General features: G+C 37.3%; 1 protein-coding gene across 1 annotated transcript in view; it reads left to right on the plus strand.

Moving 5' to 3' along the window:
• The window catches only part of LOC306874048 (uncharacterized protein), a 110,011-nt gene that overhangs the window by 46,220 nt on the left and 37,889 nt on the right, over nucleotides 1-25,902 (plus strand). Inside the window, exon 4 of the mRNA XM_079423768.1 lies at nucleotides 14,601-14,678. Within this exon, the coding sequence (XP_079279894.1) occupies nucleotides 14,601-14,678 (78 nt within the window). The remainder of the gene's footprint in view (nucleotides 1-14,600; nucleotides 14,679-25,902) is intronic.

Genomic DNA, 25,902 nt, shown 5'->3' on the forward strand with positions numbered 1-25,902 from the left:
CAGCAAGTTCAAAGCTTTCTAGCACAGCTGAATCAGCTCAGACAAAACAACTGAGAACCAGGGTGTTGGTGGGGGTGTGTATTATGCTAGCTCAATGTTTGCATTAACTAAGAGATGAGGAATTCCTCAACATAACTTAATCAAAGTTTACAGCAGACACACACACACACACAAGTGGTCTTGCACTACAGTCACACAAGTACAGTATAGAGTATTTGAGGCACACTGATGTTAGTCTTACACATAGGTTTCTCCCTCATTCATTTGCTCTCATCCTGGCAGCTTACTGTTCAGGTGATCTTTCCTGGTAAAGCTGCCAAAAAAAGATCCCACTACCGTGAGACATCCTTTTTTTCTATAAATAGCAGAGCTGACGTTTGCTCAAAAGTAAAAAAGTAAAGTCGTGACGTATTGTCAAGTATGGTGACCCATACTCGAAATTGGTGCTCTGCGTTTAACCCATCCAAGTGCACACACACAGCAGTGAGTAGTGAACAAATGCATGCACACACACACACACACACACACACACACACACACACACACACCCGGAGCAGTGGGCAGCCATGCTGCGGCGACCGGGGAGCAATTGGGGGTTCGGTGCCTTGCTCAAAGGCACCTCAGTCGTGGTATTGAGGGTGGAGAGAGCGCTGTACATTCACTCCCCCCACCTACAATTCCTGCCGGCCGGGGACTCGAACCCGCAACCTTTCGATTACTAGTCCGACTCTCTAACCATTAGGCCACGACTTCCCCAAAACCTAGTGACGTGCCTGTGGAGGCAGCATTTGAATTGATGCTGCCTTATAAAATACATGTTTTAACCAAATTCGGAGGAGGAATTGCATGTATCTTTTGTGACAAGAATACATTATGGTGAGCTTAGTGAAAAAATTAATCCAAATTGGTGAATGCATTTTTAAAAGGCGTATTCAATAATTATTTTCATTCAGGTGCACTACTGTGCACGTACTGTGCACGTTTTCAAAAACATAAAAATTCTTACCAATCTCAAATGTTTAAACAGTAGTGTACATTTCATTCAAAAACTGATTATTTTACTATTGTTAGTATTAGTTGGTTTTATGTATGTTATCCTATAGCATTAGCAGATCTAAGCTTTTAGCATTAGCAAGCAGTTTTAACATGCAAGTGATATGATTTTGTGGCCCAACATGAATTTATTTTGTAAATTCATTAACCATTCCTGACCCCCTGTGTGGAATTCTCTGCTGAATGGAGAAAGGAAGAGCTTGTCCTCTTTTTGTTGCTTGCTGCTTCCACTTCAAAGAGCATTATTAGCATCCCAGCGCTTAGCCTTGCAAATTACAGCCTGGCGATACGAGGCCTATGCCTCACCTTTCATCAGTGTGATTACATATAAGTAGGTAATGTTCACACTGGCAGCAGTGGCATTGGCTCTCTGATATTTGCTCTGGATTAGGGCTGTGCTATTAATCGAAATCGAATCGCAATCGCGATTTGAGATATTGCGGTTTGCTAATCGCAAAGCCTGCGATGTGGACGCGACATTACTCTGTTCCAGAGCACATGCATGACTGTCAGCCTTGGGTGACAGTCTTACTAACCAACAGAGTGAGCGCACCTCCGTTCTCCCCGATCAGCACTGCTCTAGCCAACTGCGTTAACGCCCACCATTTAAAAAGGTCAGATCGAAAGTTAGGCAAATTAAAACTAAAGAAAAACATATGTAACTTCAGCTTCGAAATGACAGACAACGAACAAAAAAGGTAATTTGCAAGAGCTGCGTCACAACGCATATCAAGAGCTCCCTTATCGGTTCTGCTTTCAGTACTGGAGAATAAAACATAAATTTTTAGATGTTTTTATTAGTAGGCTACATGAAAGTTTTTTTACACATTTTATCTCCCCAACAGATTAATTTGAAATAAGTTTATAATGCATGTTCGCTAAATGCTTCTCATAGTCGCTCCGCTCTGCCCCACGCTGTGCGTCTCCTGCGTCTCACGGACGAGCCGTTTACACTCAGCCTGTCTCGTAATACTCTTTTATAGTCTCGCGCCCGGTTCTGCTCCGCAAGCCTCTCACGATCGCATCTGGCAATATGGACGAGGCCTGACGCACGCGCGCAACCTGTGTCAACTCGCGTCTGGCTCCGCGTTTAAAACGAAAGTAAAGTAAGTCTAACTGCTTGCCAAACTCACTTGGATGAAATGAAACATTCAGCACATTTCCCACTTGTTCTTAAAATCCCAAATACTTAAAAATGAATAAATCAGCCCGTGTGACATACTAATACTTTAATAATTGACTAAATAAATACAGTTCTTTATTTATAAAAAATAAACAAATCTTTCCTGTGAAATTCAGTAATTTTGTAAAAATAGTAATACCATTATAATCTTCCCTGCAGAAAAAACAAAACAAACAAACAAACAAAAAAAAAACCCAGTAGAACCCCTCCCAAAACACAATAGAAAATGTAATGGATTTAAGGGTTATAATGGTAATTGTATTGGTTTTAATGTAAACTATAATGGTGTCTACTGCTATTTGATGCATTCTATTAGTGGGATGTAATCTAGCAGGTGGCAACCAATAGAACAACAGTAATTCCTATTGGAATAATGCCCAAAACAAAAAGGAATTTTGTAATGTTTTATGGAAACTGTATGATGGTTTCTATTGTTTTGTTTTTTTTGTTGTTGTTTTTTTCAGTAGGGTAACGATACTCATACTGTGCTGCACATTATTGACAATACTGAGCTGAAGCTTGACTTTGCAAATTTAAAATCGCAATTCAAATCGCAATCGCAATATTTGTCAAAAATATCGCAATTAGATATTTTCCCCAAATCGCACAGCCCTACTCTGGATTGACTCTCACTAAACACCAGAGTTCAGATAAATAAATATATATATATATATATGAAGAGTTTGGTTCCAAAACGCAATAAATCCATTTTGATTCATTTGAGTAAAAATGTGTTTTCTTTACCAAGAAAGTGGCAAGATGAAAACCACTATTTTCTGTTTCAAACTTTCACATAGCATAGTTAGGTTATAATAACATAAAAAATTCAAATCCAGATTTAGTTTTTCAAAGATTTATTACAAAAACTTTTTTTTTCTTCAAAATGCACTAAATCCACTGAATCAATATAATTATTATTATTTTTTTCATATTGAAAATACACAACAAAGTAAGTTGATCCACATATTACAGCCTCTGAACTTGGTCAATACTAATCTTCTATCCAGGCACTGGACTAAAAATACATTCAATCAGTCTTTGCCATGTTGTATTCATTTAGTTGACTAGTGCTATACGCTGTAGGCTATATAACAAAATCATTAATGGCATAAATAAAAACACTTACACTGACAAGCTACGTGATATCGCATTCATAATCGAATGATTGCTCCATCTGAAAGCACGTGCTGGAGATCACAGAACCGGCTTTACTGATGGGATGCGCATGATAATCACATGCGATTTATCTTGCAGCCCTAATTTTTTTTGTTTGTTGATCACAAAGTACAAAGTAGATGAGGAAAACTAGGATGCTGGGTGTATTGTTTACAGGGCATGGAATGGTGCTGATTTATCATTGATTTATCGCATTCTGTAGAGAAAGGAGACTGGCGTTTGTGGTGGTTTGGAAAAAAAGGGAGAAAACATGACCTAACACAACAAATACTGCATTTTGCATAAAATTAAAAACAGATGTTTCAAGACCAGATACAATACTGATTTTGTTGGAAACTAATTTTTTTTTTTAAATGGCATTTATCGCATTTTGGAACCAAACTCTTCATATATATATATATATATATATATATATATATATATATATATATATATATATATATATATATATATATAATTATCTGATTGTGTAGCCCATAGGTCCAGTTGCAAAGGTAGTGCTGGCTGTCTTGGTCTGGCTGTAAAAGAGCCTGAATTTGAAAGCTTGTATAAGGCAGCAAAAGGTAAATGGTCAGAGTGGTGAGGAATGATGAGTCTAAATTTCAAGCATGCTGAACATAGTGTCAACATTGGCTGAGGAAAAACCTCAACCTGATCTTGATGTAGTCATAACTCTGGCAGTAGAGTAAAGGTGTGCGAAGGATCTATTCTGGGATCAGCAGGAAAGAATTCGCTCTAACAAACACTCTGTACTGACAAAGTATATGCTCAGCTACCTTCACCCATTGTTGATTTATTACTGTTGGATCATAGGAGTCATAAATCTGTGCTGTGCTCAACACTTGTAGAAGCTATGTGAAACCCTCACACACAAGCTTTGAGGGACCTGTTAAAGGAGTGTCTTGAGGTAGGCAGGTGCTGGGGCTTGCCAGAGTAGGGTGTATAGCTTCTCTCCAACCCTGAATACCTTTAGTGAGCATGCCCAGACTTCCGCGTATGATGTAATGTGCCTGTGGGCAGCTTTGTCAGTTTCAAAAGTCCAAAATGACTCGGTTGATGACATAGTAAATCGCTCTAATAATGGAAGCCATATTTTGTCATGTGCCTACCTCTGTGTCTGGGAAATATCCACAACAACCTCACTTAATGATAATTTTGATTGACTGACACACATGGGTATGGTGTGAAAAAATAATTTATCTTCTTAAATGATGGAGACATGTTGTTTTAAGTGCTACTGCAGCAACACTAATTTATCTTAAAGGGATAGAATGTTTTTCAAAGATGGCGCCGCAGATGGCAGCTACTGTGCTTTGTTCTTCAGTGTTTGTACTGTTTTTTTTTTGTTTTTTTTTTCCTGTTTTTTGTTTCTCAAACATGATCAGTTTTACCAGGGATGACCTGCTGAACATTCAGCAGAACACACCACAAAATGTTTTACCGGATTTTGATTCGGACGTTTTGCTGGACATTGTAGTTGGCGGAGCCGTAGCTCTGGTCAAACGCTTCAGGACGCGCAGACGGGGGAAGCGAGCCGGCGCGCTCGTGAAGCTTCGTCAGCGCGGATTTAGAACGGCGTTGTCTAGCATCCATCTGGCGAATCTCCGCTCTCTACCCAACAAAACGGACTAACTCCTTCTGCTCTCCTGGACAAACAAGGATTTTTCTAACTCTGCTGCTCTGTGTTTTATGGAAACCTGGCTGAATGGCGACATACATAGCATGCTACATCTGGCTAGCTTCCAGCTGATCAGAGCAGATCGCGACGCGGAATCAATGGGGGAAATTGAGCGGTGGCGGGACGTGCTTTTACATCAATGAGAGCTGGTATACAGATGTAACAGTGTTAAAGAACATGTGCATCCATCCATCATAAGAAGTGCTCCACATGGCTCTGGCAGGGGTGAATACAGGCCTTCTGAAGTGAACCATTTGTGTAATAAAAATATCCATATTTACAACTTTATAAACTGCAATCTCTAGCTTCTCTTCTCTCTCTGTAATCTCTCAATTAGAGCAAGATAGAGATTACGGTTTATAACCGTAATCTCACATAGCAACTACCATAAATCACCGAGTTTCGTACCATTCCAAAGAAGAAGCGATTTTTAAAATTAAAAAAAAAAAACGTTTTTCAGTCTAAATTGACTGAACAATACCAGAGGGTTAAGCATTAAATTTTGCAAAAGTTTTTTTAAACACCATCAAGATTTGTTGCACAATTGTTGTAGCTGACCAGGTGATTAGTGGTCCACTATAAACCAAACTGCAGATAATAGGAAATTTATTCTCATTACCGTAAGGCAAAAAATACAATGTAATCAAAAATGTATGTATTGTTGATCTATTAAAAAATGAATAGTAAATAAATAAATAAATAATAATGATGTGACCTGGTGAATTTCTCACATAGATTTTGTTGTTATATATTTCCCAGGTTTCATCAAGTCGGTGAGAAACATACACAAGCAATTATGAGTAGGCTTCAGTATTTAGTGTGATATCAAGTTCATTCTGGTGTTTGAAACATGTTGTGTGCATTGGGATTTTTGTTTTACTTGGATGACATCAGACATGTGTAGGTCAGGGTCTGTCAGTGGGAGGCCTGGGGTTTTAAGAGCCCATCAAACCCGAATGTATATGCAGTTGATAGTAAAGGAACAGGGGGTTGTTTGGCCTGAGGTAAACTGTGACGTACTGAGAGTTTAAACACAGCTGTGAGAATGGACACATGACCAGCAGACCCTGAAGATACGCGTGTAAGAGCGCAGCCTGTTTTGTAGGGGTTCTGTTTAGAAATCTGTGGAAACAAGGATAAAAGGTGAAGGATAAAATAAAGGAACTCAAAAACGTGTGAAAACACATAATAATGATAACAGTAATAATAGCATTAATAACAAGAATTAGAGGATGGAGGGTGAGGAAGATGATAAGGAATAATAGTAATAGTAGTAGCAATAATATAAATAAATAATAATAATAATAATAATAGTAATTAACTCAATTAATCAGAAATGAGGGGAAAGTTGGAGGGTGAGGAAGATGACAAATATCAATAATAATAGTATTAAATAGTAATTAGTAATAGTAGCAACAATAACGATAATACATTTATTCATCAGAGACGGGCGGGTAGTTGGAGGATCAGGAAGAGGACAAATAGTAATATTAAAAATAATAATGGTAGTAATAGTAGTAGTAATGATGAAATAATAATAATAATAAAGCTATAATTAGTAAGATATTGTAAGACTGCCTCTGGGCCCTCCGTGAACAAGGCATAAATTAGGCCTACGACGAGCCATCAAGGAGAGGTGCAGTGGGGCACAAGGCCCAAAGTCCCACCCCCGGCCACCACTCACATGCCACGCTTGGCCTACATACATACACACACACACACACACATACAGATATACACACACACACACCCACACAAACATACATACATATATATATATATATATATATACACACACACCCACACAAACATACATACATATATATATATATATATACACACACACACACACACACACACATATATATATATATATATATATACTTCATTTTTTTTTCTTCTTCTTCCTCTTCCCCTTCTTCTCCCCTTTCCCTCTTCCTATGCATGTATGTATGTATGTCAACGAGTGTATGATGCATTAAAAAAGCGTGACGTGCAGCGTGGAACCAGCCCAGTGCAAAGTCCAGGCCCCCATGCTCACGTCCCACTTATCCTGTGTGTGTCTGATATACATATATAATTTTTTTTTCTCCCTTCTTCCCTTGCTTATTTTACAATAGACGTATGTATGTCGTCTAGTATGTGATGCAATAAAAAAAGCAAGGCATGTAGTGCCGAACCTGCCAGAGGCAGGAAAACCAAGCCAAAGCTGGTACAAGTTGGAGGGACAAGGTCTCCGGCCCCACAACACACCCACCAACAACTAAACCGAACCACACTGGGCAGGAACTGAGATGCCACAGCCAACTGAGTCCCAGAGGCATGAAAAGAGAGAGAGAGAGAGGGGGAGCAAAAATAGTAAAAAAAAAAAAAAGACAACGACGAAAGTGGGGAGAACAGAAAGAGACAGAAAGAAAGGATAGAGAAAAAATAAATAAAAAGTTGTACAGTTTTCTTGACGATAGGTCGAGCCACTAGGAGTAATTTACTATCTGTATCGTTTGAACTGATTATGGATATGTCACCTAATACACAGAGGGAGGGAGACAATGGGATGTGACATCCCATAAGGTTGGATAGTGACTCAGTAACGTTTTCCCAAAAGATCTAGATTCTAGATTAATTGTCCTGATGTCAATCTTTGATTGAATTGATGATTTGATTTGTGAGTATTCCAAAAAACAATTGCTGCCAATGCCGTATGGGAGAATGGAGCCAGGTTATTATTATGAAAGATATGCTGAAGTTGTGTGATGCCCTTTTCTGCCCATTGAGCGGTTTCTTGTTAACTGTAAAATCTGGGTTATTCTAAATCGGGGTGTAGTTAGATGGTGCGTTTGCATTCTTGATGAGTTATGTATAATTATACTGTTAAAATTATTATTCTAACCCCGATATTTGGTCTCTCAGGGCTGAATTGTGTGAATTCCTGACCAGTAGCAATTATAGGCGTAGTAATTGAGTTTGTATATCTTTTATTACATCTTTCTTATTATGTGTCTTAATACTTTTCATTACATATACATTACAGTTCTAAAGTTTGGGGCTGGTAAGATATTGTAGTGTTTTTTAAAGAAGTTCTTATACTTGACAAAACTGCATTTATTTGATTGAAAATTAATTTTAGTATTTTATTAAAAGCAGTAATATTGTGAAATAATATTACAATTTAAAATAACTGTTTTATAAATTAACCAATTTTAAAATAAAATTTATTCCTGTGATAATTTGTAATTTATTCTGAATAACCAGCAGCCACCACTCCAGTCTTCAGTATCACACGATCCTTGAGAAATCATTCTAATATGCATATTTTGTGCTGCTTAATATTTTTGTGGAAGCCATGATGCATTTTTTAGGATTCTTTGAAGAATACGAAGTTCAAAAGAACAGCATTGGTTTGATTGAGATTTTATTTGTAACAATGTGAAAGTCTTAAAGTATTTATTTAAACAAAAAATGTTACTGACCACAAACTTTGAATGCTAGTCTACATTATATCAAAATATTCAAGATAATTTAATATTCTTAATTATAAAACAGAAAGATTTGATTAGATTAATCCTTCTGTCATATTTAAAAAAAAAACATTAACCATTGTAAAATCACTTTTGCGCACACCCTTAATTAACTTAAAGCTGCAGTCCGTAAGTTTTGCCTCTTTGTCGCCATCTCTGTTTGAATATCTGGAATTGCAGTTACTTGCGGAATTATCTTCATTGCATGGGTTGTACTCTGGCATGGCTCCAGCGCGGATGAATCTAATGTTTTGAGGTGAATGTGTAGCTGTCAGTCACCGCACCAGTGTGAATCCTATGCTTAGTAACCACAGATTCTAGCCATCTTGGAATATATGACCCAAATAACAATTTTCACCATATATTGTCATCTGAACAAGTAACAAGTCTGCCACATTTGTTCTGACCAACTAAGGAAAAAAGTATTACCATAAATCGCGTTACCAATGTTGATTTAATCTAAAGATCAGTTAGCTCATATCACATCAAACTGTAAAAAGTATTATTATTGTTATACTTTATTCTCAAATTATAAATGTTAACAACATCAGCATTGCTTGACAATGAGTATAGAGTGTATTAGCGTGTAGATTTCAATTTTTGCACATTCTAATCTCTAATTGTCATACCATTTGAATTTCATATTAAGAAATTATTTTAACCCAAAAAGCAAACTATGCTCTCTTCGAACTGGTTCTCTTTAAAATACAAATCTTGTGTAATCCCAGGCTATCTGTAATCAGAAGAACATTTAAAACTGGAATATAATTCAGTTTAATTCACGTGTGTTTCATATAATCCTTTCTGGATTACAATCTGCCATCAAAATGATTTTTTGACATTTAATTATTCCAGCTGCTGTGAGAAAAGACTATAAATGATGCGCCACCTGCAGGATCCTCGCATGTGATAGCCTAGTAGCCGATGTGACAGATGTGACGAAATGGCGCAGTGCCATGCTCGAATTTCCCGCGAAAACCTACCCGTACCACTCAAATGAGAAAACATTATTATAAACTAACCATTGTGAATCGGGCTAAATTAAGGTGATAGTTTTGAAGACTGGCTGGCTATGTACTTGCTCAAATATTGATGTTGGATCATTTTTAACCAAAAAAAGTTATGGACTGCTGCTTTAAATTCATAAATGTGTTGAACATTCATTTTGACTTTATTATTAAAGGGAGAAGAAAATAATGTGTTAGAACTTGGAAGTGTAACAGAAACAAAATGCAAATACTGTGTATTTTTGTAAAGGCAGGTAAAGACAGACAGGTGAAGCATTTGTACATCAGATTCATGTCCCAGTATTTTTTATTTGCTCTGTTCTCTGAGCTGTGCCGTTTTTCAAAGGAGCTCATCAGTCACAGGAGAGCAAGATAAACGTCCCTTCTCTTACATCCTTTCCCTTTCTTCTCATGTGGTTTTTTTCAGTCTTGTTTTCTATTCTGTCACGCAGTGATTTGAGTGGATTGATTGATGACAGCAGATGATGGAGGGAATGTGAGCAGACAAACATCTCTAAAGCCTGAGAGGAAACTGGAGGTTAACCTCTCTCAGAGTCTGTGTGTGGCCTCTGGGTTTCTCAAGTGTACATGTATGCATATGCCAGTGAATCTTAAGCCTTTTGGGGTCTTTGTTTGTGCATGCTGTTTTGTTTCCCAAGGGTGACCAAACATTCCAATACAACTATAGCAGTCCTGATTTTTCAAGTCAGAGTCAGTCATGATATACTTTATTTGAATTGCTTGATTTGACCCTTATGTGTACAGTTCATCGTATGCGACCCACACATTTATTGCTGTGGGTACAAATAACTGAAAGTTTATGGATGATGGTTCGCATATAACAGTTAGCTAAAGTTAAGAGGTGTAATACATAACATGTACAAACACACTTCAGGTGTGTCAAGCTGTTTTGTTTTGGAGGAAAACAGTAAGGAGGAAGGCAAGACCCCCATTGATTTCTTTGGCAAAATGTGAGATGGATCCTGTCCTTTTACCTGCAGGGCTGAGTGTGTATGTGTGTGTCTGGATATGTGTGCTTAGAGATTTCACCTTAAGTTGCACTCTTTGTCCTGCTCCAAATAGCTCAATTCATTCCACTGAACAAGCTGCAAAGGAATGTCAAGGTGTGCTGCTGAGAGGGGCTTGTTGCTCCTTGTAGTGGAGGTTTGCTTAACTTACAGGAGAGGGACCTAAATTCACATAAATGGCTTATGTTTTCACTTCTCACCAGGTGGCTTAAGCATCCTGAAAAGAGGATGGCAAAGGTGGCAGATCTCCTCAGGGACAGGATCAGCCATTTGAAATTGAGAGAGGGGTGTTGGATTATCCTTCTCCCCTTTCTGCATTGCCGCTTGCTGTCCGCTCTAATCTGTTAGGTAGTAGTTATGGAATAGAGTAATTATTACTTGACAATTAACTTTGTGCCATATGTGTCCGTGTGCCACCCGAGACCCTTAAAGGCCTTTCCACACTGAGCGCGATGTGAAAAAGCCAGGTGAATCGCAGACGAACTGTGCTTTCACACCGAGCGCGAAACGATTGTTTGCCTTCTGCTAATTCACACTTGCACACTAGGAGGCGCTGACCAACAATGCATTTTTCCTCAGATATGTTTATCGTAAATGGATTTAACATTGTCTGCCGCTCAATATACAGCATTAAATTAAAGTTTGGTTCTACACCAGAGACACAAACTATCTATAATGCTTACAAGAATAGGCTACATCCTAAAATATAATTAGAAGTACAATTAGCATCAAGCTACACTTGGAAATGTATGTAATTATTAATGTATTTGCTTACCCACTTTAAACCATCATCGAGTGCTTGTAGTAATAGTTGATTTTGATTCTATAATAAGCAGACACATGCACTCAAAAAGCGCACAAAAAGTATTTGCATAGCTTTGTAAAATTATGGTTGAACCACTGATGTCACATGGACTGTTTTACCGATGTCCTTGCTACGTTTCTGTGTGTTGATCATGGTAATATCGTTGCTGTCTATGGAGTGTCAGAGAGCTCTCAGATTCCATCAAAAATATCCTATTTTGTGTTGTGAAAATGAACGAAGGTCTTACGGGTTTGGAACGACATGAGGGTGAGTAATTAATGACAGAATTTTCATTTTTGGGTGAACTATCCCTTTAACTATCTACCTGACTTTGAGGTAATATTGATACTTCTGCAGTTAGAGATGAGTTTGTATCCTTTGAGAACCTGGATTTATGTTGACATTCATTATTTATCATTCTTTTCTGATTCTGATTATTTTATTCAAGAATTCTTTTTTTGCCATGATTGTTACCTTTTACAGTATTGCATTACTAAATGTAATTAGTAATGATGCAGAAAGGAAATATCTTAAGTGAATAAAAAAAAATGAAGAAAATAAAATGTCACTGTGTGTCAGGCAGGAAAACGCAGGAGACTCAGGAATCTTCATATTAGGAACATTTAATAGTCAGACTCAGGAAACATGGTGAATACACACACTTAACATAACTGAGACCGAACACCGAATGAACGTAGGAGACAGGTTTATAAATGAGCACAATTAACAAGACTAAAAAACACAGCTAGAGACAAATCAACATAATCAGGACACGAACAGGAAAACGACTAAAAAAGGAAAACCAGGAAACAAAACGGGAACATACATGAGACAGGGACAAGTTTAAAATTATTACCAAATGTATATTTGAGAAGGAGCTTGTTTATCTAATTCAACCAGTAAATTTTCAAGAATATCTTTGCATGTTCTATTATTATTTTTTAATTATTAGAAAATAGAAGGAATCACTTTCAGAAAAAAATAGAAATACACGTAGAAATATAATAATAGAAAACACATTTTTGGATTTTAGATTTCTGTTTCAGCCTCATATTCTTACGTTTTGTACATTTTTCACAAAATCTTTAATTCTTTGGTTTCCAGGATTGTTTTGTGTACGTGTTTGCCTTTTTCTGCAGTCAGACTAAGGTCAGTAGGTTGTATTTGGTCAGGATTTGTCTTGCGTGATATATGATTCCCCCCCCCCCCCCCCCCCCCCCTCTCTCTGTCACTACTTCTATCTGAATCCCTCTTTGCAGATTTTCTGGCCTGTTTCTGTCAGAGCAATTAGTGGTAAACAGGAGATCAGTAGCAGAGAGGCGAGGCCTGTCCAGGGCAATCCCGGCTTTCTAACATACTTTTACTGGTTTCCTCTCATGTACCCCCTTTTTTTTATCCGTACTCATTCTCTTGCTCCTGCTTTCACTCCCTTTATATCCCTCCATTATTTGTCTGAGCCAAAACCTCACAAAAAAAAAAAAAAATGCGGTCACAAGTTGGAAAAGTCGCAGGCTTTGTGGAGTCATGTGACATTCTGAGTGGAGACAGGTTTCACAGGGGGCCTTACATTATCTACACACACACACAGACGCTGGACACACATGCCCTTTGTGATTAGTAAATAAGGTCTTGGTTATCAGTTTAAGACCTTTGAGGTTTTTTCTAGATGGCTGTCCGAACACCCCTGACCCTTTGGGCAAGTACCCACTGTCCAAGACCTCATGGGGCCCTCATCCCTGCTTGTCTGCACCTTTTCATCCTTTAATCAAAGTGAAATGCTATCCAGTGACCTCTGAACTATAGCAGGGGATTACCACTTAAAAGACCCGTATATGTGCAGCTTTCATTGATCACATTATTCACAGATCTGCTGAATGAAGGGGATTGAATTTCACAGAGCTTGTTCTACAGATTAAGAAAGGACATGTTGTTACATAAAATCTGAATTTGTTTGTGCATATAATGTTTCTTGTGCTAAATGAATAATGAGCAAAATAATCACATTACAACCCCAAGCCATATCTACAAACCAGCAGCCAGTACACTTAATAGTAATAGTAATAACACTGTGTATAAATATTTTGTGAGTTATGATATCTGGTTAGCTAATGACCCAATATATGCATAGGTATTTTTAAAATGGTGATCTGATAAAATGGTAAACTGATCAAAAATGACATTAAAGGCACTTTCTGTATAATAAAGATTTTCTTTCTAAATAAAATGGAGTAATGGCTGCTGAAAATTCAGCATTACCGTCACAAGGATAAATGAGATTTTAAAATATATCCTTATATAACAGTTATTTAAAATTGTATTAAATTCGAGTTTTTATTGTATTTTTAATCAAATAAATGCAGCACTGGTGAATTCTTAAAGAGAGACGTATACATTTTTTTATTTTTTTTTTACTTAACCCCAAACTTTGAACAGTAGCATGCATTTGGCAATGAAATGAGTCTGTTCAAATACTGTATAAATGTAGTAAGTTGGGGGCTTTCAAAGGAAAAAAAACAGCATTGAAAAGAGATGATTGCGAAGGGTGAAACAAGCATGCTTTGGAATGTGATCTCAGCATGGGGCGAGGGGACAATAGAGCTCATATGTATCTTTGTGTTTGTGTGTGTGTGTGTGAGTGAGTGCTCTATAGTAAAAAGGTTTAGGTTTAGCATTAGGGATGTATAGGGTAACTAATCGTCTTTAACAGTATGAATGGAATGACCTCTAGTCCCTGTCTTCCTTTTTTTTTCTTTTTTTTTTTCTGTGTGAAGTAGATCTTTTGGTATGCTGTACCAGAGGCTAAAATCCAGAGCAGGGTTTTGTTCCTCTATGAGATCACATACCACTTACTGCTGTCCAGGTGATCTTCTCTAGCCCGAGGGGAGACAAACAGATCAATCCTACACTTACAGTCACTTTCACAAACTACGCTACAACTTGTTGCTCTTACACACGTCCAGAGATACTGAGAATTAATGCTCATACAATTTCATTGCAGTTTTGAAAAGAGAAAGTACATTGATCAATGATGTAATCTCTGTATAACTTATCAGTCATTTCAGAGTACAGTTTTCTTTGTACTATTTTGACATATAACATTGACAGTAGTGCAGGATGTAATCTTGTCTCTCTATGTGTTTTTGTGTGTGCAGGGATCAAAGCTGCAGGAGCCGTGTGCAGGCCGGGACTGCAGTGGACCGTGCCCGTGTTTGCCCTTAAAGGGTAGCAGGGTGAGTGATGAAGAACTCTATTTGCCAATGTTGAGACTGTTCATACCACTCTCTTGACCTCATCCAGTATATCATACATCACTGTTAACTGCAAATTTACCTTCAGAGTTGCACGTGCCTTCTGACTCACACACACACAAACACATCTCTCATGTGCCAGGTAGACGCATGAATGAAAATGAACTGAGGGACGAATATCTAGACATTCATATCTTTCTTTTTGAATCACGAATTTCAAACATTATTCTATTTTACTGCAATCTCATATAGATATAGAAACGATCATAGAGCAGGTCACACAGTCAAGAGTTCATTGTTAAAACCAAACTGATACGATACTGTCTCAATTGCCCTGTTCACACATACCGGAGGTCACAAGGTCACTGTACTGTTAGTTGGTCGTTACCTTGTCATAGCTTGTCATCAGTCTGATCATATATGAGATGTATTACAATATGAAATAGGATGCCGTTGTAATTTAATAAGATATCAGATTAACTCTGACAAGAAATACGTTTTATTGGGCACACCCACATCACCTTACTCACGTGATTAGGGCTGGGTATCGAGTTCGATACTTTTTAGGCACCGACCGAATTGCCTCGATATCACCGAGTATCGAAAAACGTCTTGTCGTTCGGTACCAAATTTCGATACCTAAGGGGTTAATCTCATCACCGTCAGTGAGCCAATAATCCTGCAGCACTAGGTGTGTTTGACTAGAAGTGACGCGGTGCTGATTGATCAGTGTTTGACATCCGCGAGAGCAATTCGAAAGCGTACGGAGCAGTCTGCTCTCTATATCGCGCAGTTTCGCTTACTTGACACAGAGTGAAGCTCGCGTGACATTTCAGCGTCTGCCGTCTCACTAAATGACGACATAAACACATGAACAACAGCTCTAGAACTGCTCTGAGAGTCACTTCATGAGCATTTTACCATTTGATTTGAGTAAAACTTGCGTCATATCATAAACACACAGAACTGTAAAGGTATTCCCGGAAACCCGTCAAAATAAAAGTTTGGTTCAACTTGGAAGACACTGCGGCAGAAATAAATTAATATTGTTCAGCAGAGTGTACATACTGCTACTACTAGGCTACTATTAAAATTATTAAAACTCTTAGTTTTTAATTAATAATCACACAACATTTCTTCCATGTTTTAATTTTAATAGTAAAAGTTTGTTTGCCAAAATAAATAAAGTTTTATTTTCAATAATTTAAAAGAAAAATGAAATTAATGTTTTATTCCTTCATTTGAAAACCAGATACAGAACACAGAATTTCTGAGGAAAAAGAAAACATTTCATAAGGCTGTTTTAAGAATAAATTTGAATAAACCAAGTAGTTTTTATGTATTCAAATAATTAGACATACTACAACATATAATTTAATAACAATAAAACATATTGTGAAAGGAAAATAAAACATCCAAATATTATGAAAGTGGATAAAGATTTTAAATTTCTTGAAGTCTTTAAAAACCTAGAATAAATGAATAGAAATGATGATTCTGTCTGAGCTATGCGTTTTAAAACGAGCACGCACTAGTGTAAACTGAAAACTATTTGAGCTTTATTAAAATTATTTGCACTGGTTTATTGTGTTGGCTATATTTTGTTTCTTTGCGCAGTGGCTCAGGAGATGAGTCTTTGAGTCTGTATACATGTCAACAAGCTGAAAAAAATAAAACCAAAGTTTTTTGAGATAATGTAATCTTGTTAAAACTGTTTTCATAAAATTGGTATCGAAAAAAGGTACCGGTATCGGTATCGAACATTTTTGAACGATACCCAGCCCTACACGTGATTGCTATATTAATCACAAAACATAGGCTTTGTTCACTGATAGCTGGAATCAGATTTTTAAGCACAATTAACACAATTAAGTCTGTTTAATTTATTTAGTCTGAAGACCACAAAAAAACACATTACCTTTTTAATATTTACAAAGCAATTCCAGATCATCACGAGGCACGTTTTCCCATGTGCCACATGAGGAACCGATGAGGCAAAATTTCCATTTTCATACTCACAACTTGTCACTCTAAGTTGTTTTAGAAGAAAGTCACTTGACACTGTGTTAACGCATACATTATTGCTGTAGCAACAATGCATAAACCAGATATTACACTGACTGAACAAACATATCATACCGTAGGGTCTTAAGATTAGACTTGGAAAAACAAATCAGAATTAAATGCATTGTCATGTTCACATTTTATTCTAAAAACTATTACGGAAAATACTTTATTTACACACTTCGAATACGAAACTATTTCTTTCTGCCTGAGAGACTTGTTGGCAAAAGTTATACAGTGTTTCACTGATATACAGTGCCAGAGAACTTGTTTGGTAAAGTACAAGTCTTTACAATGATTTAATCAGGAATAGAAATATTTATACCCTGTAGATATAGAGTTTCAGCTCACTTAAGGTTGTTTGCCAAGAAGACGTGTCTCCTGAACTGGTATGACTTTGGAGTTTATCCAGGCCACTGTTGAGTCCTGCTCACTCACACCCAGTGTGCCATGACTGTTGTATGAAAATGCACTACGGTTCAAAGTTTGGGGTAACAAAGGTTTTATTTCAGTGAAGAAATTAATGCTTTTATTCAGCAAGGATGCATTACGTTGTGCTAAAGTGACAGTAAAGACTTTTACATTGCTACAAAATATTTCTATTTCAAATAAATGCTGTTCCGTTTCTATTCAACACAGAACTAAAATATCAGTGTCCTCAAAAACATTAAGCAGCACAACTGTTTTCACCATTGATAATAATAAGAAATGTCTTTTGAGCCCTATTTGATCATATTAAATGATTTCTGATGGATCATGTGACACTGAAGACTGGAATAATGGCTGAAAAGAACTCAGCTTTGCCATCACAGGAACAGATTACATTCTAAATATATTAAAATACCGTTATTTAAAGTTAATGTTAAAATATACTGTTATTTATTGTTAATTATTTAAAAATGTTTTTAAAATGCAATAATATTTCACTGTATTACCATTTTTACTGTACTTTTGATACATAAAAGATTTCTTTCAAAAGCATGTCAAAGTTTACTGACCCCAAACTTTTGAATGGTGTATTTTGATGCTGATATGCACATGAATTGTTATCATAGAAAGGCATGTAGTGAAAGGTTGGGAATGAGATAGCAGAAATGATTGTGCGAAGGAGGAAAGTTTTTAAAAATTCATTAAACTATTATCCTGATACCATCACCAATGTCTGAAATAAGCATCATCACTTCAACACATGCACACAACAATTTTATTTTAATGACTTTCTCAAATAGTGATCAATGATTCATCAGGCACATGTGATGCTGGTCAAACCACAGCACGCCAACGCCCACAAATTCTGAATACACAGACAAACTGTGGATAATGACGTACTTTTATATGGTGCAGATTAAAACCACAGTTTGAGATGACTGATAAAAGATAAACCAGTGTGAGGTCTTGTGTATGTTGTATGTCTCAAATCTTAAGCATCCCTTTGATGTCAGTTTTAAATAAATTAATACATTCACATGAGATAAAGCTCTTGTTTTTCTGCATACAAAAGCATGGCGCCCCTGATGGTGGCCACCACGTTTGGGTCATCTGACCATGTGACAATAATGTAGTGCACCTTTTTTTTTTTTTTTTGTCATGTTAAGGATTTTCCTGTTGAGAATTCAGAATAAACAGCTGCTTCACAAACAAACAGAGACATGCACACACATGGTCAGAATGCAAGCGCATCATACCACATCTGTTCCTTCATCCCTGGAGCATGCCAAGATGTTGGCGCACAAGACAGAATTGCTCTCAAGGTCAGATTTATGGTTACTTGTGTAATATTCACACCTCCAAGATGAGAGATGTATTTTATGAGCATGAGCACACACATGCCACTCATAGCCACCTACATGACAGTGATAAGACATAATCTTGAGAAATCAGCAGTTGTTTTGCTGTTTGGAACCACAAACTCTAATTAAACAAGCAGGATGACAAACAAAGGGAAAAGCTGCCACATCCTTTTCTGATATAAACATGTTTACAACATGATTTATTTTAAGTAATGCAGGGTTTTCCACAGGCAGGAGCGACGATAAATAACCATAAAAGAAAGAACAGGATGTTTCCACTCGCTTTAGTCTGCTAGTATAATTTCCGTCTCAAGTGTGGAGGAAGATACTGTAGTAGTGTTTCTTTTCATATAGTTATTGAAAGAACAGACTCAAAGCTTTCTTTCTTTTGGCCTCGAGTCGCTCAGGGTTTGACATGCATTTTTGGTGCTGCAGTCAAGCATGGTTAATATACAACATAAACCCATTGCATTAGTGCAAACGGATACCACAAGTAGTTTAACATGAGTGTACCCATGACAGAAACCTTGTGACCCAGTAGGCCTTGTTCTGTCATTGTCTGAACCCTTGCAACTCAGTGCACCCATCCCTGACTCAAAGTGGGCACAGTGTCAAGTCTCAATTGAGCTGCAGTCAGTGTCCAGGACAGAAAAAAATCGGTGTGGTTGTTTAGCTACCTATTTGCCCATTGCCATTACCTTTGATTCCAGTAATCCATCGACACAAAAGACACGGCCAGAGTGAGTAAACCATCTTTGAGCCTGACTTCACCACCACTAATAGAGCCGCGGCCCTCAAAAACAACAGGAGCCAATGTGATGCGATGCAAAGTGAGTGAGCTCTGAAAAGTGCAGTCAGCCGTACTGGGAATGTCTGCTTCAGAGGAGCGCAAAAACAGACAGAGAGAGAGTTTACCAGTTAACCATAAATTTATTTGCACCATCAGTTAGGGGCAAAATATGCAGAATAATGCTGAATTTAAGTTTAAATCATTGTTAATAGAGAGAAATAACAGAGACATTTGGAGGGATAAGGAGAGAGCACAGCCTTTATTTGACTACTTAACAACACATACATTAGGGCCGGACATTATTTCTCGTTTATTGCAAACCACCACAAAGAATTTGAAATTTAATACATAGAGACCACCATACCTGATAGGTGAAACCCTATGCAAACCTAGCTCCAAGGTATGTGAAAGTAAAAAAAGCTAACCAGTGGGGCACATTGCTTCATGTGAACATATATTGTATGTCACATGCATGAAATGTTTTGTTTTTGTAAGCAACTGCTAATAATTTTATATATACACTATGTTCGAAAGTTTAGGGTCGATAAGATTGTTAATGTTTTTAAGAAGTCTCTTATGCTCACCAAGGCTGCATTTATTTGATCAAAAATACAATAAAAACAGCATTTTGTGAAAATATTTAAAACTTTTCTTTTTTGAATACATTTTAAAATATGATTTATCTCTGTGAGGCAAAGCTGAATTTTTAGCAGCCATTATTCCAGTTTTCAGTGTCACATGATCATTCAGAAATCACTCTAATATGATGATTTGCTCCTCATGAAACATTTCATATATTTAGCAGTGTTGAAAACAGTTGTGCTGCTTAATATTTGTGTGGAACACTTGTGGAATAATTTTTGTGATACATTTACTTTTTTCAGGATTCCCTGATGAATAGAAAGTTCAGAGGAACAGCATTTATTTGAAATATACTTTTTTCATAATGTAAAAGTCACCTTTGAACAATTTAATGCATCCTTGCTGAATAAAAGTATGAAATTGTTTAACAAAATCACACTACTTTTGAACAGTAGTGTGTATATTAATCTGCATGAAGTATTGAATTGTGCTGTCTCTGTTGACGCATAGAAGTAAGTGATAATGTAATGTCATAGTTTTGATATAAATAAATAGAAAAATGAAATTGTACATTGGTGTTAAGAACATTCTAGCAATCATCTTTGATTAATTTCATTTGCTGTTTTAAAAACTAACTTGTTACTTAGTTAAGGCACATTTTGTCTGATGTCAAGAATAAGTGGAGCTTCATAGAAAGTGTTACCGCTGTAGTTCTCAGACAAATACACCTGCCTGCATGAGGCCATTCCTGAAGCATCTGTTTCCAGCTGTCTCAGAGTCCTCCTTAAAGACAAACATCAGCCATGGCGAGCCATCTTTAAAGAGCATTCTTCTTTGGTCAGCCACCCAACAAAAACAGGCGCCCATACTGGTCTCGTTTGGACCAATAACATCCGCTTCCAGACAGGTCAGAGGTTACAGGATGCTGATATAATGGTTGGGTTAAGGGCAGCCAAAGAAAAGCAACACTGGCTTTCATGTGTGCAAAGCATGTGTGACCACTTTAGCTACCCTGACTCAATCTGTCCACTCTTGGAGTAACTCCAACCTGGCCTTTAACAGTGATGGGAGTCTTGATATTGTCTCGATGAATTATTTATTAGGATTATTAAAAGACACTTTGTCTGAAAGCAGGGATGTACATAGTGTGTAATATAATGTACAATATTTTTTTTTCCTTGCATTGAATACTACATTAGTCTTATCATAAGTAACTTATCCAAGATGTCACAGTAGACAATAAATATTCAACACGTAAATACAGTGATAAATGTGTGGAAATATTATTTGTCTGTTTATGTTGATGTTTCCTTCCTTTTCTCTTTCTGTGATTTCATACTGAGATGATCAGAACTGATTACTGTTTGATAAATGTCCCAGATAGACAGAGAAGGACCAATCTAGTTTTTAAGGGAAGGGTTTAAATGTTAATTATCTTGATTATGAAGTAATTCATACCTGTTTTGTCATTTAACATTGCACCAGTACAGTGTCTCAGAAGATAGATATTATTCTAAACAAGTCCTTTTTGAAATACACTGTAAAATGTGTTTGTCACATAAAAACGTGTTTCATGTGGTGACAGCTAATGTACCTGGTTTCAGTGAAGTCTAATTATTTATAAAATTACAGGTACATCTCAAAAAAAAGGAATATCATGAAAAAGGTCAATATTTTTTGTTACTCATTTCAGAAGGTGAAACCCATATATTATATAGATTCATTACACATAGAGTGAAATATTTCAAGCCTTTATTTCTTGAAATTTTGATGATTATTGCTTACAGATAATGAAAACCCAAAATTCAGTGTCTCAGAAAATTAGAATATTACATAAGATCACTAAAAAAATTATATTTTAAACAGAAATGTCGGGCTTCTGAAAAGTATGTTAATTTCTATGCACTCAATACTTGGTTGGGCCTCCTTTTGCATGAATTACTGCATCAATGCAGCATGGCATGAAGGCAATCAGCATGTGGCACTGCTCATGTGTAATGGAAGCCCAGGTTGCTTTGATAGCGGCCTTCAGGTCATCTGCATTGTTGGGTCTGGTGTCTCTCATCTTCCTCTTGACAATACCCCATAGATTCTCTATGGGGTTCAGGTCAGGCGAGTTTGCTGGCCAATCAAGCACAGTAACACCATGGTCATTGAACCAGCTTTTGCTACCTTTGGCAGTGTGGGCAGGTGCTGGAAAATGAAATCAGCATCTCCATAAAGCTTGTCAGCAGAAGGAAGCATGAAGTGCTCTAAAATTTCCTGGTAGATGGCTGCGTTGACTGTGGACTTCAGAAAACACAGTGGACCAACACCAGCAGATGATATGGCAGCCCAAATCATCACAGACTGTGGAAACTTCACACTTGACTTCAAGCAACATGGATTCTGTGCCTCTCCACGCTTCCTCCAGACTCTGGGACCTTGATTTCCAAATGAAATGCAAAATTTACTTTAATCTGAAAAGAGGACTTTGGACCACTGAGCAACAGTCCAGTTCTTTTTCTCCACAGCCCAGGTAAGACGCTTCTGACGTTGTCTCTGGTTCAGAAGTGGCTTGGTAGCCCTTTTCCTGAAGATGTCTGAGCGTGGTGACTCTTGATGCACTGACTCCAGCTTCAGTCCACTCCTTGTGAAGCTCTCCCAAGTGTTTGAATCAGCTTTGCTTGATGGTATTCTCAAGCTTGCAGTCATCCCTGTTGCTTGTGCACCTTTTCCTACCCAAATTCTTCCTTCCAGTCAACTTTGCATTTAATATGCTTTGATACAGCACTCTGTGAACAGCCACACCTTAAAGCAATGACCCTCTGTGACTGTGGTGGGGAAGTCGTGGCCTAATGGTTAGAGAGTCGGACTTGTAATCCAAAGGTTGCGGGTTCGAGTCTCGGGCCGGCAGGGATTGTAGGTGGGGGGAGTGAATGTCCAGCGCTCTCTCCACCCTCAATACCACGACTGAGGTGCCCTTGAGCAAGGCACCGAACCCCCAACTGCTCCCCGGGCGCCGCAGCATAAATGGCTGCCCACTGCTCCGGGTGTGTGTTCACGGTGTGTGTGTGTGTTCACTGCTGTGTGTGTGCACGTTGGATGGGTTAAATGCAGAGCACGAATTCCGAGTATGGGTCACCATACTTGGCTGAATGTCACTTCACTTTACCCTCTTAGGGGAGGGCGTCAGTGTTCGTCTTCTGGATCATTGCCAAGTCAGCAGTCTTCCCCATTATTGTGGTTTCAAAGAACAAGAGATACCCGGAATTTATACTGTATGGATGGTCATTAATTGAAACTCAAATGTAAATATTCTAATATTTTGAGATATTGATTTTTGACTTTCATGAGCTGTAAGCTGTAATCATCAAAATTAAAACAAAAAAACTTTTGAAATTTTTTACTTTACATGTAATGAATCTAAAATATATGAAAGTTTCACTTTTTGAGATAAGAAAAATTTTTACTTTTTCTAATTCAATTTTTTTTAGATGTACCTGTATTTTACATAGTATTTAATATGACTGAGCTTGATTTCATTGGGATACATAAAAGTAATTTGTGAGGGTCAGATCATGTTGCTCAGTAGGGTAGGTAGTTCACACAAAATTCTGTCTTCATTTACTTACTCTCATGTTGTTTCAATCCCATAACACTTTCATTTTTTGAAACAGAAATTAAGACATTTTTAATGAAACCTAAGAGATTCTGTCCATCCATTGAAAAATTATTCACTAAAATTCCACCAAAAGTGATTGTGTCTCTTTAGAAGACTTGGATTAAACCACCTGATTCAGATGGATAATTTTACGATCTCTTCAATAACTTTTTGAAGCATCAAAGTTTTAATGGAATGCACTTTCAATGGAGGGACATAAAGGTTTCATAAAATATATCTTCATTTGTGTTTTGAAGATAAATGAAAGTCTTATGGGTTTGGAATGACATGAGTATAAATAATTTATGACAGTTTTCATTTATGGGACAAATATCCCTTTAAGGTAACAGCTGTACATTTTCAACTTTTACAGCATACAGATGAAAAAAATCACATAAAACACACATGCTTTTTTTATCCCCTTTTTTGTTATCGGATTCATCCCCATACCTTGCTCTTCTTTTAGAGGGGGCTGCCTCAAATACAACCTCAATCCAAACAAATGTGAGTCACGTGTCTAGGCTACAGATGATTTAACCAAACAGCTTGACTAGCCAGAGATGTGCATGAGGGACACAGTCCATAGCTGTTTAATGCATCAGTAAGCGCGTTTACATGCACAGTTATAATTATACTATAATCATACTGTCTTTCAATGCAAGCTCACAATTGAGGTCAATCGTAGTCCAATGAACATGCAAAACTAGAGCTACAATCTATTTTCTCTGTCTAGTGCTATTAATTGTAAGATTGGCAGGAGTGGCAGTCATTTATATGATGAATTACAGTTTTTCTCAATTGCTAAAACACTAAACCCTATTGTCTGAAGCAAATGCTCAGTTGCCTGAACCCACTGATTGAATCAATCACTCTTTTGGCAAAACCATAAGCACTTTTCACCTGTTTAGACACAACTTGCCAACACATTTTCATTGTGATGCACCCGTGCTGCATAATGGTGAGCACAGGTGACAAAAGTCAAACACAATTAAAGCACAGGTGTCACCACTTGAACACAACAACTCAAAACTGATCACACTTGTGGCTAATCATGTGAGGGAACATATACAGTAAGCCAGTTCAGAGAGCACTGGTTTGTGAGGCCCTACAATGGATAGAAATCTGAGAGGAAGAGTTCGTGTGAGAGGAGGTCGAGGTGGTCAGCGAAGACAAAGAACAGTAATATCTCATTAAATCAGAGCTACTGTGATTGACCATGTTCTTGTCCATGGTATGAGCATGAGGGAGGCTGGACAAAGGGTATAAGCAAACATCAGTAGATTCACTGTGTCCACCATAATCCGAAGATTTAGAGAAGAGAACAGGTAATTACCTTTTTTTGACATTATAGTACAGTATGTAAATGTTGACAGCAATTACTGTATGACATACTATAGAGCTGGTAAGTCTCGCCCATCTGTAAAACCCCACTGGACCTCTAGATTGAAAAACCGTCAATGCAAGTGAATGTGAGAAAATAATTATTTCTCACATTCACTTGCATTTTCTCACATTCACTTGCATTGACGGTTTTTCAATCTAGAGGTCCAGTGGGGTTTTACGGATGGGCGGGACTTACCAGCTCTATATACTGTAAGTAAATATATGTTTCAGTACATCACTGTACCAAATGTACTGTAGTATTGTAATGGAGGGTTGGTCTAACTGTTTGTAGGCCTAGTATTCCATGTATATTTTTGTACTTTATTTTTACATGGGCTTACTGTACACAAGTGGCAAACGCATAAGATTTCTGTTTGTTTTTACAAGTGCTACGTGTAAATGCACAAGATTTCTGTTTTGTCTTTTTGTACAAGTGCTATGCACAGGTTTTCTTTGTTTTGCAACATGCATTTAGCCTACAGTGAACAACAAACATTTATTTCTCCAGCTTCATGTCCTGAGCATTGTGTTTTCTTTTTTTCTACGTAGTGTTTAGTGACTGTTCAGTAGTGTTTTTAATTTTGATTGACTCGGGGCACGATTTAACAACATAGTTCAGTTTTGAGCACAGATTGAACTGTTTTGAGGTGAAAGTTTGGTTTTGCAAGAAGAGTCTGAGGTTTTGTGAATGTAGCTTGAAAATTGGGTTTTGTGTTCACAGTTTAGAGAAAAGGATAGCAGCTTTCAAGAAATGTGTCTTAGCAATCGAGAAAAACTGTAATGTCTTAGTCTAACTAAAATTTAACATTTAAAATGCATGTACACCAGTTAACTGTAAACAGCTGGGTGTCCTGTTGATCCAGATCAAGAGGAATTAACCAGCAGAGTGTAAACAATCCTTACTTGTTTAGACTGACCCAGTGTATTTGAGTGTTAACTCTTACAGATTAGGTT

This window comes from Barbus barbus, assembly GCF_936440315.1.
Source record: "Barbus barbus genome assembly, chromosome: 1".
NCBI lineage: Eukaryota > Metazoa > Chordata > Actinopteri > Cypriniformes > Cyprinidae > Barbus > Barbus barbus.